The sequence below is a fragment of the Antechinus flavipes genome, chromosome 6, assembly GCF_016432865.1.
Source record: "Antechinus flavipes isolate AdamAnt ecotype Samford, QLD, Australia chromosome 6, AdamAnt_v2, whole genome shotgun sequence".
In the NCBI taxonomy this organism is placed as follows: Eukaryota; Metazoa; Chordata; class Mammalia; order Dasyuromorphia; family Dasyuridae; genus Antechinus; species Antechinus flavipes.
In genome coordinates, this window is record NC_067403.1 from 27,886,214 (window position 1) to 27,907,568 (window position 21,355).

Below are 21,355 nucleotides of genomic sequence, written 5' to 3' on the forward strand. Positions count from 1 at the left end.
GGGCTTAGGAAAGGTAATTGACTTGCCCTAAATTACTTACTTAATGACCAGACCCCAAATTTTCTGAGTCAAGTTTACAAGTTTGCAAACCAACTGCATGTATTTTTGTGGAAGATTTTTTTTTGTACTTTGGATTTGTCTTTCGCCAACCTCACGATTTAAGTTTAAAAATGTAGGTTACACGTAGTTTATAGACATGTTTCAAAAATGTGAGTGATGGGCAGGCTAATTCAGAGGTGGGTGTCCATCTCTTCCCCGCTACAAGTGTTTTGTGTCTTCAGGTACAATTGTTAGCACGGACAAGAAACTTGGAAGCTTCCTCGTTCCGATTATCCGGCATTGTTAGACTGCCTCAGAGTTCTGGGTATTTGGGCACATTATTAGGCTGTACCGGGCCTAGAGGAAGGAGCAACAGAAGGGTGAGCTTAAAGGCCTTTGGAAACATCTTGAATCAATAAAAAATCATAGATGGAAGCAGGGGTGTTTTCGAATATTACACAGCGCTAAAACAATCGAACCAATTTGTCCTTTGTTCTTTTTATTGCCTTCTTTATTGCACTAATGCTGTTTTAAAAGAAAATCCGAAGGCATGAACTATACAAGCGAGCTCCTCTCCAGGCTCTTGCCTCCAAATAAAGTGGACCACGATCCGCAGCCCCCTTGGAACACACATGCTGAAGCAAGCCGAATAAAGTGCAGCCCGGGGATGGTCCCTCCCCGCTGGAAGGGCACGAGATGAAATGCAGGCGCCCGCCCCCGGGCCGGCGGAGCAAACTGCCAGGAGCTCGCCTCGCGCAGGGGGGAACCCGAGCCCACTATGGGCAAAGTTTGGGGCGAACGGAAGAAAAGGGGGCAGATGCGGTGGCCCGGAGGCCTTTTTGCCCTTTGGGGTGCAGGCTCTGCTGGAGGATGCTTGGCCCAGGGGTCTCCAGGGCGAGGTGGGGGAAGGGAGCGCAGAGCGGGGGCTGGAGGGCTCCCCTCCCCCATCCCTTCCTCCTTCCCCGGGACGGAGCAGCTTTCCCAGAGCTCAGCGCACAAAGGGGCAGCTAGCAAACAGGATGTTGTAGGAACCCGAAAGTCCCGGGCTCCCTTAGGCTCCCCTCCAGCCCAGCCTCATCCCGACCTCCTTCCTCCTGCAGATGCATTCTGCCCTCTGCACTCGCGCACCCCCGGCTCCGGGTGCAGGGGTTTAATTCGGGTTAATCTCTCCCCGCGGCGCTGCGCAGCGCCTCCGGGGCTCCGCACCTCAGAGGAGGGGGTCCGGTGACTCGGGCTCCCGGGGAGCGATGCAGCAGCGGCGGCGGCAGCAGCTTGGCGCGGGCGGCCCCGCCCTTCCTTCCCCTCGGGCGCGGGGCGGGGCTGCAGCAGCAGGTTTGGGAGGCGGGGTGGGGTGGGGGCGTGGGTGTGTGCGCGCAGGGAGGGGGCGGTGGGGCGCGCGGGGCCGGACGCACGCCCAATGCCCCGCGGCCCCCGGCGGCAGCGGCGGCCCCGGGCTGGGCCCGCTCGGCATGCGGGGCGGAGCCGGCTCCGGATAATAATGACTGTCTGTCAGTCTGTCCCTGGGTGACTGCGAGGGGGCGGGGCGGCGGGGAGCGGGGGAGGGGCGGGGGGGCGGGGTGACTCGGCCGCCGCCGATGCCTCCACCCTAGTGGGTGGGGACCCCGCCCCGCCCTGCCCGGGCTGCGGCGGCGGCTCCCGCTCCCCCTCCCTGACCCTCCCACCCGAGGTCCCAGCCTCTACTTACCCGGCCAGCCCTGGGAGGCTCGCAGAGCGAGCGGCGCCGGCGTCATGTGACGGCCCCGGACTTGGTGCCAGGAGCCTGGGAGAGTGAGAGCGAGCAAGGAGCGCGGCGGGGAGGGAGTGAGGAGCGCGAGCCGGAGCCCGGGAGCAGCGAGCGGAACCGGCAGCAGCGAGAGGAGCCAGAGCGGCGCGAGCCCGAACCGGAGCCGCCGGAGCGGCGCGAGCCGGAGCCGGAGCAGCGCGAGCCGCGCATCCCCGCCATCGCCGCCCCCCGCTGTGCGCCCCCCGCTGTGCGGCAACCCCCCCCTCACCCCCCGACGGCCCGACCGGCCCGGCATGGGCGCACCACTTTTCCGCTGACACTGTTGCATTCGGGGGATTAAAGGAAACCCTGATCCTGGGCTTTTATTTCCTGTCTGCTGCGCTCAGCACCACGGCGCTCCAAGTAAGTTTTCCCCGACAAACGTACGTCTAGCTAGGTATGTTTGCAGCTCTGCTGGTGGAATCGAGACCGTCCGGAGAGCTCCGGACCGGCCCGCGGGGCTGCTCTCGCCGCTCTCCGTGCATCCCCCCGTCCTGTCTTGTGTGTGATGTAGGGGGGGAGGCAGCTTCTTTTTTAAAACCCTAATAGAAAGTGCAACAGATAAGCGTAAGCGGAGGGGGGGACAACTGGCAGGGCCCGGGTGGCATCGGGGAGAGACTGCAAATCCGGGGTTCTGCGCGGGGGCTGAGGGCCAGAAGGACCCGGGGCTGGAGTGAATGCGGGGCACCCGGCTTAGGTTGGCAGGGAGGTGGGGGGGCGCAGCTGGAAAGGCGGCGAGGAGGGAGCCTGAAACGCCTTTCTTACACCTGTGTGGTCTTTAACTCCCCTCCCCCCTTCCCGGCCCGGCCTTCCTCCTTTCCTCCTCCCTCCCCAGCAGAAATCTGTGAGCTCGCTGTGTTGCAACCTTGTTTCAAGGAAGGTGGACTGGACACACTGGGACGCGAGCCCCCTCCCCCACCCTCTTCCCCCTTCTGCTCCTCCCCCAGCCCCCTCCCTGGCCCGGGGTCGGAAGTTTTCCTCGGGGCTCTGCTGCTCCGCCCAGGAGGAACTTGGGGGACTCGGGAGCACTTTTCCCGGAGACGGACCCCGGGGGGCTCACCCCGTACCCCAACCCAGAGACTCCTCGGGAAGGTTGTCTACACCGGGATGATCTTGGGATTGTCTGCCGTGGGGCGTGCAGAGTGTCCTGCGTGGGGAAGCTGCCGCAGTGCCTACCTTCGCCCCGCGTGCTTTCTGGACACTCCTCGTGGGGGCCCCACCGCTCCTAGGAGATTGCCCCCCCCACTCCCCCCGGGGCTTGTGTGCGCTGCATGTGTATGGCCCTTGCTGTGGAGCTATCAACTTGTGAGCTGTGATGTCAGTGCAGATCCTGTAGAGGGACACCCCCCCCCCATAGAACTGGAAAAATGGGATTTGTCTCCAATCGCTACTTCCATTTTTAAAAAATGACGATTAGCTGGGGAAATGAGAAAGAGAATTAGTTTTGAGAAGTGCTTACAGGGAGGGCAACTGGGAAAAAAACCTTGCTTTGGGTTGGCTAGAGCATTGAACAGCATTACCATACCTTCGACTCCACTGGTCCCTTTGGATGGAATTCCTTGGGAATTCAGATGTTAACTTGGACTCTCCACTTGTACTTTGGAGGGTATTCATTACTTGCCTAAAGGTTTTTGTCTGCCCCTTTTTATTTTTTTTTGATCTTGTTGAAAAATAGATAAGAGGTACTGAGATTTCACTTAGGTTTAGTTGCTGAGTGTTTTGTGCATTATTAAGTGGATAGAATTGCTGCTCCTAAAATTTTTTGCACAAAATAGCTGTGACATGTTGTTAGTGTTTTGCATTTTAGTGAGTAACATCTGGATTTAATAATTCGGCTACCCCTAAGGAAGATTTGGGGGTTTTTTAGTCTGAAAGCAATAACATCCCTCAAGTCTTGGGAGTTCAGTTCCCTAGGTTATTTGCAGGGAGCAGGAGGTTCTGTCTTTATTTTAGTTTTTGGAGGGACAGGTTTTGGGGATGAATACTTGGAACATAAGTAACACTGACTTTAGCTGTTGTAAAAATCTAAAGGGCTTTTTTATTCCCTTCAACTTGGTGACTACTGAGGTCACAAGTCAGGAGGTTATCATCCTGCAAAATATTTGTACATCAAATGTCTTCTTCTGTACCGGGGTCCCTGAAGATGTAAGTCTAATGTGAAAGTCATTTTGTGTATGCTTTACTATGAATAGAGGAAAACAAGTATTAAAAAAAAAAAAAACAGTAAGAGAATAGCAAAAAATCCAGATATTGGGGTAAGTAGCAAAATACTAATATGGCTGTCTTTATAGAAATACATCTATTTCATATATCTTTTGGCAAGTTTCTAAATCTGGATCAATGTTTTTGGTTACTATGGTCACAGTGATGCCATTTTTTTTTTTTAACTTTTAGCTGTGTTCTCCACACGTGGCTTCCTAAATGTCTAAAGAAAGCAGAGTGAGACCTTTCTAAGAGGCAGCCAAGAAATAATTTAATTTTAAAAGGTAATGAAGGTGGAGAGTCATTTAGTTAAGAATTTTTCTCATTGCCATTTTTCCAGGGATAAATTTAGTATCATGTAGCAAAATTACATAACATCTCTACTAATGAAATCACAAGTATCCGACAATCATTATAGTGAAATTTAGGGTTATTCTGAGCTTCCTACCATCCTCATTTTTCCAGTAATAAATCTAGTATCCTGTAACAAAATTACATAACATCTGTACTAATCATCTCAGGTATCCGTGTGTGTGCCAGTCATACTAGTGAAATTTAGGCTTCTTCTGAGCTCCCTACGTTTTTTGGCTCTGGCAATTCAGAATCATGAATGAATGAATGAATGAATGAACCCGATTTGATGAGTGTTTTAGTAACTGTGATCCCATTGTGCTCCTAGGAATGCTGGGGATGGATCTAGAATCTGTGTTCTTCACTGATTTTATTCCGTCATCAGCTCCTTCTCCCCAAACAAACCTGTTTGGAGCCATAATAATAAAAGTGAGAGGCTGGGCCCCCCTCAGTCTTAGCGAGGAAGGGGAGAGGAACAAAAGGGAAGGCTGGTGTTAATTACGGTGGGCTCCCCAGTTCACTTGGGATGGTGACTGTTGGCGGTGGCTTCTATTTGTAAATAGGGTAGGTCCACGTCGAGGCTGGTGGTGGTGTTCACACCCATGGAACAAACACCTCCACCCCCTGTTGTTGTTTTAAAAACTCCAGCTGCTCATGAATATAGGGTCAGGGAGGGCCGGCTCAGTGGAGCTCTGTGCTTTCTCTCCAGCTCAGCCAGCAGAGCCGTTTCCTGTTCTTTGTTTCAAGGCTGGCGTTTGCGTCATACATTCCTAGTGGCATATGTGTGTGCTCTTTCCTGTTTCAGGCTGTTTTCTGGTCGAGCAGTAGCCCAGACCAGGCCCCCGGTCCCTGCCCCTGAACTCCCAATCCCCACCCAGGGAGTTATCATGTCTCCACACACTCAGGATTGCTTAAGATGCCTGGGTTATGTCATAATGAGAAGGCAGTTACCCTTTTTACACACACCCCTGCACTTCGGTGTGTTTATCGGGCGAATGCATTTTTTATTTTCATCCCAAATCATGCTTTTTGATACCTGTTCACTGCGATGAGAGAAGGTCTCTGAAGGTTTGCTTCTGTTCACTATGTATAGTTTTGTGTGGGAGAGCTTCATCGGGAAAAAGATGGTTTATTCTGTTCAGTTGGAACAGCAGATACTCTTCATTGCTCTGTAATTGGAGGATTTAGGTATTCTGGGCCATCTTGAATTCTCTGCTGATATTTTGAAGAACACGTTTTTTAAAAAAATTGCATTGCATGATTGAAGGGGGGAGGAGGGAATGCATTTTTAAGGGAATATTAAAAATTTTATTATTATTCTGGATCTGACTCTAAAAAAGGATTAAAAATGAAAAAAGAGAAGAAAAGGAGATCTGCCCACAGGGAAACTTATTCAGGATGCTTTGCGAGCTCATAAGTCCTTTAAGAACTTAAGGAGAATTTTAGCATTTGCAGCATTGACCACCTTTCTATGTCATTCCATGTCTTGATAGGGTTTTTCTTTTTTCTATGCTATTTCGGTTTGGCTTTTTAAGAAAAATCACATTTACAAGTTATTTTCCTGTTGTCTCTCCAGAAACTAATTTTCAAGGAACGATTTTAGTTGGAAGAGAAATAATTTAATTTTCGGTGAGTTTTTATGCCTTTGTTAACCTCTAGTGGGTTTTAAATTTTCTTTCAGTAGGAGAGAATTAGAGGAGATTAGTTCCTTCTGTGTGGTAGTATTCATCCATAAAGTTTTATAGAAAATCATTTTCTATAATTTATCTTCGGTATCTGAAAAATCTCATTAATACTTACTTTGACATCCTAGGAGCTGCTTTTAAACAGCACAGTTTTAACCTCTTCTGCACTCTGTGAGAAAAATGTTGGGAACTAATAGGTTAAGAGATAAACTTTGCTTTAGCAGAAGATGAGATTTTTAGAAAGTGTTTAAAATTGTGCTTTCTTTTTGGGAAAAGGAAAGCCTTCCCTTTGGGCAGTGACTCCTTAAAATCGAAACTTCTGTGTTTTCATTCTAAAGCTGCTTCCAGTCCAAAATATGGTATTTGGCAGACATGCTTTCAGACAGAAGTTTAACCCTTTCTGAATAGGTTTTCCTTTGGGGGAATCTAATAATGATCCTTGGTTTCAGAGGGAATATGATACCTAGCCAGCAAGATAAAACTTTAGCAAACTTTTAAATGATAAACTCAGAAATAATGGGAAATTTTAGTGATGTCTGGTGCACAGTCATTCTAATTACTAACAAACATTGGTATGCTGGGGAACGACAACCTCATCTCTCCTCATCTCTTGAGAAAATCCACATTTATTTAATCAATTTTCCATTCATCTTTGTTCTTCCTCAGTGAAATCCTCCTGTTTACTTATCCCCCATTTTTCTATAAAATTGCCAAACTGAATTGTTTGTTCTTCAGCTTTCCTTGATGCTAACTTCATACCCTGTTGTCAGATCTATTCATGGGTGACCCACTTTTGTTTGAGCAAGTAAAAAAGCAAATTCATCCTTAAAAAACTAGGAAATGGCATTATTGGGGCATTTTTCTTTAAAGAAGGGAATTGGGATTAGCCTAAACATTCAGCTCTTTTATTTCCCAAGATTTCTTCCTTAAAACGGAGGGCCTAGTTTATTTATCTATGTGATTCCAATCCAAATTAATTTTAAAGTCATGTGCAGAGAGGATTAGGAGACTACTCAGCATACTTGTTTTTAGAAGAATGATCTGTTCACTTTCCTAGACTTTATTTCTCCTCTCCATTGCGGAGACAGGAAACCAGACAGCAGTCTGCCCTGATAAGGCCGGGCATTGTCTAAGGGACGTAGCCACTGCTTTCCCCCCCTCCATTCTCCTCCTTCCTTGGAGTCTAGTGGTTATTAAAATAAAGGAGACACAGTGCTGTACAAATCTACTATTTCTGAGTCCAAAGTCTGGGCGAGCTATAAATACCTCTATATGAGAATGTATTGATTTCCAACCAGTCTTACATAAACCCTGGAAAATGTGCCATTTCTGTGCAGTCCTGAAGTTATCGGTGTCCTTACAAATGAGGTGCAGTGTTTTAGCCTCAGAATAAACTGCTATTTAAAAAACACAAAACAAGGTGGGGAAGCTTTTTTGCCCCCTATTGCCTATTAGAGCAAAGTCATCTCTCTCACCCCCCAAGATAAAGAAAGGGTGAAACACACAGTAGTAAAATGTAGTAAATTAATTGAGCATCAGACCATTTACATGCTTGGGGCTGGCCCATTCCGGCCAAATCCCTGGGTCTGGTCCAGTGTATGTGTGGGGAGTGAATGAGCCTCTTCATCTGGAGGATGGAGGGGGACCTCCGCTGGTTCTGGGACACCCTCGAGATTGTTGACAATCTGTGTCGGGCCCGAGATGTCCCCCGGGATGACTTGGGGCCCGTCTAGACCTCACTCCAAGGAATTTTGCCAGAACCAGGCTGACCTCAGAACATCCATGAGTCAAACAGTCATTTAGCTCAGTACATTCTACACACAAAAAAGGGTTTTCCCCCCTCCCTGCTCCTATTCTTTATTTTTTTCCCCAACCACTGTCCTTTGAGCTTAATCACCTAACTCAGCTCCCTTATCTCTTTCTGTAGTTTGCATCCTGACACTCCCCAAAGCTCCTCTTTCCAGTACCACCTTGGGAAAATGTCCTTAAAAAGGGAAGGCCATCTGCTATCTACTCAACAAGATCAGTTTTTCTCTAACTTTCTTCCTGTAAATTGCTGAGGGTCATTTTTTTTTTAGCAATTAGTAATAATTATTAATTAAATAAAATTTGAATTTTGGTCATTTTAGAGCTACAAATAGACACTAGGAGGCTTTCTTCATCAAGTGACACCCCTTTATCACCTGATTTTGGGGGGTCTATTTTGAGGTTCATGTCGGTCAGTCATGATATCTTGCACTTATGTGAAAGGGGTATGAAATTCTTTGGGGAGCAAACCTGGGAAAAAAAACATGTACAATCTGATTTCTTGCCCTGGAACTCTGCTGTGATGAGAACAGTTCACCGGAAGGCGGGTTTTTCTTGGACGCCATCCAGGGAGGTACCCCCACCACACTGCCCCCAGAGAGCCTCTTTGGAGGGTGATTTCACCTAAAAGACCAGGCCCTCAGCATGGGATGCAAAGTCCTCATTACATGGAAGGATCTGAAATAATTAGGAGGCCTATTTCTGGTCCTGGCTACAATTCAGACGAACTGTTTGATCTTGGGCACCTCTGTCCCTCTTATTTCCTCATTTCTAAAATGGGGATGAAAGTGCCTGACCCTCGCAGCTTCATAGAATTACAGTGAGGATTTCCGTATTGACTTAGATAAAGCTGCCAATTTTTCCTTTGGATTTTTATGGACAAAAGTACAGGTGTGTCAGAGAGGCAGAATAATAGCTTTAAGTTTGGGGGCCTGACTGGGCTATAATTACCTGCTTTGGGGGAAGGGTGCCCCGTTTGGGTCTCCCTGTCCATGTGTGTGTGCAGGCTGCCTGGAATGATTTTAGGGGCTCCTTTAATTCCTCCATGTTCAGTGTTGTGGACACTCCTTGGAGAAGAGCAATGGACCACTCACTCAGTTGACCTGAAGAACCCGTGGAAGTCACAGTTGCAGCCTTTCCTTCCTTCCTTCCTTCCACTGTGGGTTGTTGTTCTTCCATTGGCCCTTGGTTTTTTCCCACTAACTCCTTACAGATCTCATACCCTTGGAGGATGTTAAGCAAGTGATACAAGGCTGTAAGCCCTCTAGGGGGCTGGGCTTTCTGGCTAATAGACTTACCTGTTTACCTGTCCCCCACCCCATTCTTTGCCGCTTGAGCACATCAGTCTATTTAGGAGATGCTTACTTGGTATTTGTGGAGCTTTCTCTGGACTACTCTAATTATTTCTGAATAATGATTCACATTTTGTGAACTTTGAAGTCTCTAAAGCAGCTTCTGAATGACTGACTCATCCAACAGGTCTTTTCCCCATTATCTTTCTTTGGGTTCTGGGCTTGACCCATTTCTTGTAAGGTGATTACACTAGAAATCCTTGGAGCTCCTTGGCTCCTTGGCTTACTGACTGACTTATTGACAGAAAAAACAGCCACAACTACTAAACAGTCTATCTACCTCACAAGGTGTTTGCAAGGAAAGCATTTTGTGAACCTTCAAACACCAGCTAAGTGTGAAAGAGGGATGGATGGTGGAGGAAACCATGATTGAAGTTCTCTTTCAGTTCTGACTTCCATTGACATCACTGTGTATATAGAGCTGATTGTGTCACTCCCGTGCTTGAAAATTCAGTTTTTTCCAGATATCCAAATATTTCAGCTTTTCTGGTTTTTCCTGATATCTGAGACTCGTGCATCGCCGTGCACCCTCAGGGGGCTTCATAAATATTTGTGGGAGGAAGGCAGAGGAGCTAAATCGGTCAAAGATTTTTGAACACGAACTTTGATCGTGTTCTGTGGTATATGATTAGGGCAAACCGGCTGCCAGGTGGGAGAGGCTGTAATAGGTGGCCGGCTCGTTCACTGATCTCGCTTGGATTAGGCCAAGGAAGAACTGAGAAGATGGGAAGGCCTGATGCTTCCTTTTGGGGTGGAAGGAAAGAGGGGGGATCCCAAGGGGAAGATTATGGGTAATTGGAGCATAGTGTGCTATTGATGGGGAAAAAATAGGGAAGCTGAAGAGGGAGGTGGGGAAGAAGGGAGCTCTATAAGGGCTTTCTGTATAGACATACTGGATTTTATTTTTTATTTTTATATCAGATGTTTTTGTTTTACGCTTTACGATGTTTCTCGGAGGGTAAGGGAGATTATGAAAATATTCCCTCGCTTTGGGTCCCGAGTCTCATAAACTTAGTCCATTGGATGTGTGGGGAACTTTTTTTTTCAAGAGCCTTCCATAAATTACCCCAGTCATGGCTGATACATTTGGTTATTTACAAGGTTGCCAGCTCTCCCTGTTCAGGCCGGAATTTCCAGGAACTGGCTACTGACTGAAGCCAAGGGGCCCTCCCATCCTCCCACACCCAGCTGGGTGGGACTCTGGGTGGGGTCCCCCGCTGGGTGGAGCAGGGTGGGACCGCCGTTCCAGGGAGATGTGGTAGGCCCAGATGAGAGAGAAAAGCGCCGGGAAAGGAGGGATGATGTGCTCCCTGCGGCCTTCTCCAGCTGCTTATATAACCCTCCTCGAGGTCTGGGACGTGCAGGGGAAGGGCTCCGGGAAGCGGGGTGAGGGGGCCCCCATAGTCGGACGCTTTGTCGACCTCTGACGAGGGATTTTTTTCTTTTCCGAAGCTTAAGACCCGAAATGGGGAGGGAGTGTGCTTGGACTTTACCTTTGCACCTGTCCTTATTTACATGCAAAATCAATTGCTTCACTTGTCTTTCCGAAGTACAGGGTGTGGGCAGAATCTTATCAAAAGCCATGTCCTGTTTGGACAAGTTGGCCGGGCCTTGGCGGCGGTCCATTGGGTGTAGCAGAATGGGTGGGAGCCCAGAAAGCAGAGTTGGGTGGCTCGCTGGAAAGGAGAGAGGGCAGCAGAAAGGGAAGGGATGGCCAAGTTTGCTCGGCGGCTCTCCGGCCCGGCTCTGAAACGAAATAATTAACTATTTAAGACATTTTCATGCAAACGGAACTGGTTTAAGTTGCAAAGCCTCCCGGCCCGTTCCATATGGTTTTTAGTTTGCTGCTTGTGGTTTCTGGAGATACTAAGAGAAACAAAGTGAATTTCCCAGCAACTCGGCTCTTTTTTCCATTGTAATATTGGTAAGGTGGGACCCATCCAGATGATGTTTGGGGTGGGGGAATCCTGCTCCTCCTCTCCCGAGAACTTGAGAGTCTTTGGCAGGCGAAGATTGGGATCTTCTTGTTCCCCCTCCTCGGCCAGAATTTGTTTTTTTTAACTTGTTCCATTAACATCTTCTTTTCAAAATGACATGATTTTTTTATATTTATAAATATTTATATTTATAAGTTAAAGGCTCTCCATTTACATATTCATTCAACTTGCTTTCTTCCTGCTACCTAAGAAGCCCAGCTGCACTGGAGGGAGAAGGGGAGCAGTAATTCTGTAGCACAGGGGTGTGGGCTTGGGGGGGGGGTCTGCCGCAGGGGACGGTGGGAGGGCACCGGGAGGCAGAGAAATGTGAAATCCCACCCCCTCGCCTTCACCAAATGGCCCCGCTCCTGGGGCCCAGGCCTAATGGGAACATCCTAGCATTTTTTTTGACTTCCAAAAAGCTGACTCGGACAACTTGAGCACAACCTTTCCTAAATCGGGGCCTGGCGCTGCCTTGTGCCGGGAACTTGGGCCCTGGCTTTGGGGCCTTTCAGGGAGCCCAGAGCAGACTGGGTGAACGGTACCAGTTCCCAAAGTTCATTGAATGGGAAACATTTACTGAGTTTTTAGCCAAACACTGGCCCTTGCCTTGACAGCTTGGCCAGATAAGAGCCTGATAAGATAAAGGGGATTTGCAAATCTACCTTCTGCTTTGGAGGAAAAATGCCTGGATTCTTTGATAGTCCCCCCCTTCTCCCCCTGCTTCCTCAGATTGTGTTACCTGGCTGTGGCTTGGCCAAAATTTAAACTCCCTTTCTCTTGGAAAGCTTGAAGTGTAATTTCTATTCAACTTTATTTTATTTTATTTTTTTTGGAACAGCAAGTCATTTATTTAGATGGAATGAGTGACAAGGGGTAAGAGTAGTATGAGATAAATTAATACTAAAAGATATGTTTGAGATCTGTTTATTCAACTTGTGAATTAGGGGAGGCTTTTGTCAGTCAGAAAGGTGGCTTTGTTATCAATAATTCAGGTTTTGTGCTTTGGTTGGGGATAAATTGATTAAAAATTAAAGTTAAAGTCCGAGTGTGACTGATTAGGAAGCTTTCGTAAGGGGGAAACCTTGCAGAGCTCTGGACCTCTTTAATAAGAGTAACAACTCAAGGAAGTGATTGAAAATTCCCCTACATAAATCGCCTTCCTGGCCGTGGCGGATGCGTGGGCGCAGCCTGCCATCTAGCGGACAGGCGCGGGAAAGCTCCCAGAGGCCTTGCTTAAAACCGGCTCCATAAACACCCCAGACTCCCAGTGCCTCAATTATCTCGAGACACAGGCCAGACTCCGGGGGAGAAGTCCCGAACCCTTCGGGCCGCGGGAAGCAGAGTTAAGGATTGAGACGGAAAGTTCCAAGCAGAGAGTGTTCGATTTTTTAAATGTTAGTCATTTTCATATTCTTTTTTTTTTTTTTTTAATGATATTGACTTGTTGTCAATTGATTGATTTCTCTCCAGGACTAACACTCCATCAATATCTAAAATATAGTAATACTTTTTTTTTTTTTGGCTGAGGCAATGGGGGTTAAGTGACTTGCCCAGGGTCACACAGCCAGTGTCTGAGACCAGATTTGAACTCGGGTCCTTCTGACTTCAAGGCCGGTGTTCTTAGAATAATACTTTTATTTCTGACAAAATGTTGCTAGGCTTGTGAATGAAGTTACTACCCACGGCCTTTTTGCTAAATATGGTATTGGAATAATGCTTCAGCACCAGGCTCTTGGACATCAAGCATTCAGCTGGGATGGTATATACTTATATAATAATAAGTATTATTATTGACAATCAGCGTCATGAAGCCACTGCGCTTTATTGTGTATTTATTCCCTAAAGGTACTTAATTTCTGCTATATTAACACTAAAGTTAGAAAGTTAATCAGAGTATAGAATAGAAGGTGGCTGGCTTAAGCAGCGAATGATTTAAATGTGTGTTCTTATACCCATTAGCTGATTTAATCCTTCCCATTTATCCCCCCTGTGAGCCAGGGTACCGGGCTGGTTTTGGGGAAACAAAGGCAGATATTCTTAGTGTATATTGGGGGGGGGGGAGTAGCGGTTTATGTTTGAAATCAATTTAGTTTCATCTGTTTCTTTTTTTTGTTTTTGTTTTCTAGACAAAACACAAGAGCATCTTGGAGGATTTAACTAAAAGAATGCTGATGTTTGACCCTGTCCCTGTTAAGCAAGAGGCAATGGATCCTGTCTCCGTGGTAAGGTCTTCAAAGAGGAAAGATTTGCTTTCTTTTTTCTCTGTATTTTGTTCCTGCCTGAAGTGACTGGTAGCTCTCTGAGAAGTTTTTCTGAGTAGGTTTCCCAAAGCCACCAGGGCTAAGTCACATAAATAACTGGTAATGTGACTGGCCCTGTGACCTCCCAGGTGAGCAAAGTCCCTCTGCTGAGACAGGTAAGTCACCTTCTGGGTCATTGATAATTGGTTGCCTGGAGACCTAAGGGCCTTGGCCAGGAGAGGTCCTGCAGCTAGGTCCTTCAGCTCTCTACCTGGAGTGTTGATTGTTGTTGTGAAAAAAGGACTTTGCTAACCACAAAGTGCTAGATTGATCCGAGCTATCGTTACTAATCACTCGTTCCCGATTACACTTAGAACTGGTCGCCATGTTGCCTTAGCCATCTTTCGTGGACATCTTCAGGAAATTTCGGTCAGTTTGGGCTGCCAGTCATTTGTTTCTTCACTTATTCGGCCTTGAGAGTAGCAAGCCAAAAGTCCTGGACTTCAAAGGAGGGGGAGTAGTTGAACTTTGGGAGGATCCCGCTTAGTCAATATTCAATAACAACTCTCTCTCTTATTCTCACTCCTTCCTTTACTTCCATGGACTTGGAAAATATTCACAAGGGGAAAAACTTGGACCTAGGCTGGTAATGAGAAGCTTTGAAAATTAGATCATCTTTATGTATTGGCTGTGGCTGTTCCTGCTAAAAGTGTTTATTATACAAGACACATAGAGGTCACTCTGAGGCTGCAGAAATGGAGTTTCCATGGTTATGACTATTTGTAATTTTGGGTAGAAAATCTTCAAGTGGCCCAGTGAAATTTAAACACAATTGCCTACAATTAAGCATAAAGCAAGACTTGTCTTAAAAGGAAATAATACTTTAATATTGAGCATAGAATAATTGTGTGTTTGGACAGGTTCAGGAAAACTAGCGATGAAAAGTAATAATAATGTAAAAACTTAAATTGTTCTTTTCCTCAACTCTTGAAGGATTCTCTCACTGGGCTTCTGAATAACACTAGAGAAAATCAGGGTATAAACTTTCCCCAGATGAGCTGACAGTTACATCAGTAAGGCAATACATTAAAATAGAAATAACCAGAAAATATGATTAATTTCGTAAATGATACAGAACTCTCAAATGATGCATTTTATCCAGTGTGATTCTAGGACTTTGAATTTGACTTGGAAATAGATCCCAGGAGTCTGATTTAAAAGAAAAACAAAAACCTGTATTGCTGAGTTAATATGATAATTGCCAGCAAGGAAATTCACCCAGTAAATTGTGATGTAACATCCTAACTTGTACTCTTAAATGAAATCAAAATACATAGACTCTCTTCGCAACTAATGGTTCCTTTCTAAATGTACTTTTCTTTCACCTAGAAATAGATTGAAATCCTTAAAATTGGGGGAACCCTTAGTTTAGATATAATCAGAATCTGGTATATTAGGGAAGAGAGGGTATTTCTGTGGTTCAATATATTTCTAAAATAGGTATATTCCCTTTATAGGCAGAAGATAGTAGCAGACTTTAACTCTGCTTTCTATGACCTTAACAGTTCTAAATGCTAATTCTTATTCATACAGAAATATTAATTTAGGAAGCTTGTGCTGAAGCTGAGCACTCGATATGTGCCCAGAATGGCTTTTTATCCCCAACTTCAACTCTGTTTTCTTTGATTTGACTCTGGATTCTTAGGAGCAGAATGGGGGGGGGGGGGGAGACTTGTTCCAGTAGGGATTCAATAAATGCTTATTGATTTGACTTGGGTTTATTGAGGTTTTCTTGTAGTTCCACCTTTAGAGTTAGGAGAGAAAAATACAGTTTCTGACTATAATAGAATATAGGAATGTCCTTTTATGCCACCTTTAAAGTTTAAAGCCAAATTGAGAGTGGCCACTCCTGGGATTCCATTGCAATTCAGCTGAAGGAGATAGAAAAGGGGGAGAAAGTATTAAATAAGTTCTCTTTATAGAATTCTCCTGGAGATTTCACCAAAAGGCTTATTTCTTTTATGATTTTAAAAGTAAGGAATCCCTCTCAACCAGCAAAGGAGCTAAAATTATATTTATGGCTATTGGAGACTCTTTTTCTTGAAGGGAAATTTTATATGAAATTGGTAGTCTGGTTGAAGGAGCCCTTTCTCCCCTTGTGTTTACCCTGAAGGGTGTGGATCCTGCTCTTCCTACCTTCTGTTTGTTTATAAATAAACCACACCTTCCTGGCCCTGGGACTCCACCCTGGCCTCGGAGAGCCTTTGGATAAATTGAGCCCAGTCTTGGGCTGTGGAGGAGCACTCCCTTCTTATTAATGAATTTTTAAAGTGTACTTTTACTAGTAAAAAGCTGAGGAGGAAGAATAGCATTTACTAGGAGATTTTAAAGTATGGATGTTTTGGTTTTTTAAAAAATCCCAAAGAATTGCTTTGGCAGGCTCCTGGGTAGGGTGTTAATAAAATCATAATTTTGGTGGTTCTGGGTTAAGTCTTTTTCTTAGATCTATGTCAAAAAGAATGGAAATGGTACTTTACTATTACAGCACATTTTGAGTCTGTTTTTAAGTAAAGCTTCTTTACCATTCTCATTTGCAAGCGGTTCTATGGAAGAAGTCCATTGGATTCCTTCCTTCCTAAATCCATCCCTTTCCTGTGTAGGATATTTGCTTCTGAAAGAACTAGTGAAACTGCCTCCTTGGTAATGGGAGGAAGAGCATTAGAATCAAAATATTGAGCTCCCAATTCTGCACCTTGGTTCTTTCACCTATAAAATATGGGGGTTGACCAGAGGTTCTTAAGTTGAGGACCATAAACTTGTTAATTAAAAAAATTAGTTTAAATACAACTAATATTATAAATAAGCCAATATTTTATTTTTGTATTTAAATACACGTAATTTTCTTTTATTGAAGTTTATTTTCAAAGCGTGCAAGGATAATTTTTTCAGCACTGACCCTTGAAAAACCTTGTGTTCCCATTTTCCTCCCTTCCCCCATCCCCTCCCCTAGATGGCAAATAATCCAATATATGTTAAACATAAAAGTGTTAAATGCAATATAGGCATCACATAATTTTCTTAAATACAAAAATATTTTAAAATGTCTTGGGCAAAGTCACTGAGCCTGATTCATCCATGAGAAGCACTAAGTTTCCTTTTCTCCCCATGGGCTGCAGGGCTCTTCCCCACACAGTTAGGTCCCCAGAGCCCCATAAAAAGGGGGGTGGAGGAGAAAGTTGAATCCCCGGGCTGGGACGCAGATATGGGTGCTCCCAGTGCTGCCGTCAGCACTCGGGGCCCGAGTGAGGGGCATGGGAGCCCCCTGAGGATCCCGCACCTCGGCACAGGTAACCTTAGAGCTAGCTGAAGGTGAGCTCGTGGATCAGGGCTTTGTGGATCAGTTTTGTGGGTGCCCTTTGGCAGTGCAGTAAAGTCCATGAGTCCCTTCTCAGGATGTTTTTCCTTTTGGCTCTAGCTTGGAGTGTTGCATGGAGTAACCTGAGAAAAGGCTGGGGAGGTATCAGGAGAGATGCCAGCTTGGGGATTCTTGAGCTCCTTGCTTCTCTAAGAAATTTGGGAGCCACTGAAAACTATTGGAGCATAAGCATCACTTGATCAGCTCCATTTATTCATAAAAATGGAATTCTGGCAATTGAATGTGTGGATTTCTAAACTATTACTGAAGAAAAAGAAGGATAGGAAATCTTTGTTATGTAGCAGCACTGTAAGGAAAGGAGCATCCAGTCATCTTAAAATCTTCTGTGCCCTCCCCTTCTTAAGGGATTCTTTGTTAGACATGCATAGGAATTGGGAGAAAATGGATTTTTGACCTTTATTGTTTTGTTTTGTTTTTTAAGTTAAACCTAAAACCACTATTTGGATGCATGTAACTAAAGTGAAGATATTTTTTTCTTAATATCAGTTCCTTTTGAGGATGGCCTGAAAAGAGGGTTCCTTTAAAGGGGGAGGGGAGGCAATTATATTTGTGCAAACTTCTTTTTTTTAAAAGGAAGGCCTGGTATTTTTTAAAAAAAACTTTGCCCTTCACATTCAGATCACATTTCAGAGCTACATTTTTCTGGCCATCAGTAGTCAGGGAGAAATGCTGGTTCTTTTTCTCCCTAAAGTAATAATCCTGCTTTGGATTTGCTTTCTTGCTGCTCTCTTGGTAGCTTGCATGACTTTGTTATAAAGGGAGTGTTTCAGTATGGGGAGGTGATGAACAATAACTACGCTTCTCAGGTGATCTGGGGCACACACCCAGGGCACACCCCACTATGAACCTTTTATCAGTCATACAGTAGGGAGAACTGTATTGCACACAGAATTCTCCACTGTGTTAAGATAATACTAAGTGGTGGTGTAAAACCAAGCTAATTATAATTGCTTATTAGCTCCACCTAAATAATTAAAATAAATGCATCTTTTATAAGTCCAGGTAAACATCTCAGCAAAATTCTTTAGCAAGTAGGTTTTATTAATGACAATTGTCTGTCTTTTGTGGTGCAATAAGACTTGATATAATTAGTCATCAGGCCTGTAAAATAAGACAGAAGTCTTAAGCTTAGTGATTTGTCCTTGTGACCCCTCTATCCCTAAATGGTTTCCTTTATTCAAAGGAGAAAATGAGTTGTTATAAGAGAAGGGGATTCATTTGAAAACCAAGGCCCAAGCCAAGACTGCCCATGGTGTTTATGAAACTACGTCTTATTTGTGTTTTTTTTTTTTCCTCCCCGAGTTTATGGTTTGAAACACTTGAGAATGTTATGAAGTTAGAAAATCCTCCCCTGACTAAATTCCTAGCTCCCCGAGACTGGCCACATTGGAAGCCAGCAACTGCACCAACCTAGGATGCCGACCGTGATGTTCGGGGCCAGGGGAAGTCCTCAGACTTGGGGTGCTCCGCAGGACCGGAGTTCTCCCAGCTCTCCAGGGACCAGAGCTTCTCCTGGGACCCAGAGTTTCTCCCAGGCTTCTGGGCCTCCCAGACTGGCTGCAGACAGGCAGGTGGGCAGGTCCTTCTGCTTCTGTCATTCTGAGACTTCTGCACGGTCTCAAGTAGGAAAGTTATTCCAATAAATTAGAGACTTGTTCATGTTTGGTGCTTTAGCAGTGTGTATGCATATATATATATATATATATATATGCACATACACACACACATATAAATGCATAGGGGATATATTGTGTATATGTATTTATAGATCTTGGAGATAGATCTAGGCTTCTTAGGTGTAAAAGGTGCATTTCTAAATATGTAAATGAGTAGATTTTGTGTTCTGATTTCAGGATAGGCTCTGAAAATCTGTTTTGAGCTCTTGGTTTTTGAGGTTTTTTATTCAGATCTATTGCTTTTCCTTAAAGCAATATAAAAGGGGGAAATTCCACTTAGTTTTGAAGTTCTAGTTATTTGCGGTTTTATTAGGAAGAAAATTTATTAGAGAGAAAAGGAGGTGAAAATGGAAGAGGAAAGTTGCTCTTTGCTGAATCAAAACAATTAGAAATCATTCTTCATTTTTGTACAGTTTATGATCCAAGTTAAGACCTTTTGTCTTGAGTGAGACTTGAGATTGATGGAAACTTGTTTTGGTTTTCATTGTGCTGTATTTAATTGCAGTGTCGTAAACTTCAGCCCTCACTATACATTCCTTATTATGGTCCTTTGTTGACTCTGCAGTGAACCTGGTGCCATTTTGGCTTCTCGCCTGCTACATGTTCTAGGACATGGTCCTGGGACATCTTTGGGGTTTGGGGGGGGTTGTATGTGTTCTCCATAAATCAGCAGCCGCCACAGAACCCCTGCTCAGATGCCTCCTCGTGACCCGGAGGCGACCCATGTTCCCAACATTTGCCATCCAAGGGCAAGCTCTGGCAGGCCCTGCCAAGCTGGAGAAGGGAACATTACAGGCCACGTGTCTGCCGTTTAAGGACCGGCCTAGCCACAGACCAACATGCACGTTCTTGAAAATGACCTCCCCAGTTGCAGAGGTTTATGAGGTGGAGGGAGCATCCATGTCTGCCAAATCATAGCCCCTTGACTATTGGAACAGCCCATGACTGATTTTTAGAATATCCATTTTGCATGCATTTTAAGGTTGCTTTTCCACATCCCCTGTTTTTCAAAGTGGGAATAGTGTCAATTAACTGCACCTATGACTTATTTCATTGGACTCCCTCCACCAGTTCAATTAGGTGCCTTTTTTGCAACTTGGAGAAATTGTCCAAAGTCTTGAAAGGCAACGACTTGTCCAATATTTGGGAGGGATAAGAATTAATGCTATAGACCAACAAGGAGATTTTGAAAGTTTGCCTTCTTTTAATTGTTTAAAGTTTACTTTTTTTCCTCTCTCGTAAGAATATCCAACTTCATTGCAATGAGAATTTCCTTATCACTTAAATCAGTGAGGAACTTATATTTCACAAGATCATCTATTTAGAAGGCCTAGGGGCCTCATTAGTATAGATGAGAAGATTGGGATCCAAGCAAGTTAAAACAACTAGTAAGTGGAAGAGACAGGATACACTTAAACATCTGGACTTTGCGTTTCCAAAAAGTTTAAACTACACTAAAATTAGATTACTCTGAAACTATTAAGATCAGGTCTATAATTAAGGAATTTGGCTGTGCTATGGGTGTGGCAGCTGCTTTAGGCTGGGAGAACTAACTTCTAGCTTTATATGCCCTTGCAGTCAGTTGTTAAGCACGTTTATCTTATGAGTAGATTATCAGCCCTGACCTGGGTATCCCCTGAAACTAGATCATTCACCTGAGAGCCCAAGTCTGGAGTAGAAAGGGGTGGGGGGAATAAGGATAGAGTGGATTTCATTCATTCCAAGACCAAATAGAAATTATTTTGAGGGATTCCATTTTTGATATTCTTTAAATCTCCCTCTGATGATTGCAACTAAACAGTTAACATAATGTTAAACCTCATTCTAGACAGTATTTAGATATATTTTATATATCCAATATGTGGATTTCCATTGGATATCCAATTATATATGGAATTATATATATAATCCATTGATGTATTGGGAATGGAGGAGTAGGTTCTTTCACTGCCATCAAAAAATGTTTATAATGTGTATGTTTTTTAGTGTGAAACTCCAATTCAGATTGTAGACAGTCCCTCCTGCTCTTTGGAAGCTTACAGTATAAGGCGGATCTTGTTGATATGGACAATGAGACATAAAAGCAGTAAATTAGAAATGAAGAATTAATATCAGAATGATACGGGTCTTACTCAAGTCTGGATGACAGATTGGTAGGGTGGATTTGTGTGAGTTTTGAGGGAGAAGTGTGTATTTTGAACGAAAGGCACACACATTTGTCATTTTTATGGTGTGATTTTCTGTGACAGATACCACAGTGTAAAGCAATCATCATTTATGTATGCTACACATACAAAGTCTTTGGGAACAGCTATCGATGGTTAAGTGAGACAACACTTGGCAAACCTTAAAAAGCCAAAGTAAAGGCTAGCTTTTGTTACTAGTGACCTTAGTACGACAAGTATAATGGTGTTTCTGGAGACTGGTTGGGATGGAGTGGATACACCCATTATATGTAGCCATGGTCAGCTATTTCTAGGGGCAGGGAGGCAGTCGGATATTAGGGGGGAGCCTGAGCTGGTGACTGCGCCGAGACTTTTTCTGTAAAACTGGAAGTTGGGTCTGGTTTTTACAGTGCCCCTCTCATGGTGGTTCTGTGGTTGGTCTCTCCTTATTGGAGCCTTCTTAACTTGGGAGGAAACAGACCTTGCTTTCCTGTGACCTGTATGACACACAGGTGACATTTGGTGCCTCAGTTTCCCAAATGGAAAATGGAGGTAATCATAGCACCTGCCTCCCCAGGTGGTTTTAAGGATCAAATGAAGTCATAGAATGGTACCCGGTACATAGTAGGTGCTTAATAAAT

At 44.6% G+C, this 21,355-nt stretch overlaps 1 protein-coding gene across 2 annotated transcripts in view; it reads left to right on the forward strand.

Annotated features, from left to right (window-relative positions):
• Positions 1 to 1,632: 1,632 nt before the first annotated feature.
• Positions 1,633 to 21,355, forward strand: part of KLF3 (KLF transcription factor 3) — a 32,108-nt gene continuing 12,385 nt past the window's right edge. Inside the window, exons 1-2 of one of the 2 annotated variants that reach the window (XM_051967401.1) lie at positions 1,633 to 2,185; positions 13,324 to 13,419. In XM_051967401.1, coding sequence (XP_051823361.1) covers positions 13,363 to 13,419 — 57 coding nt within the window. In that variant the 5' untranslated portion in view covers positions 1,633 to 2,185; positions 13,324 to 13,362. Of the gene's footprint in view, positions 2,186 to 11,012; positions 11,143 to 13,323; positions 13,420 to 21,355 lie in introns of those variants that run through there. The other variant, XM_051967402.1, reaches the window with a different exon arrangement.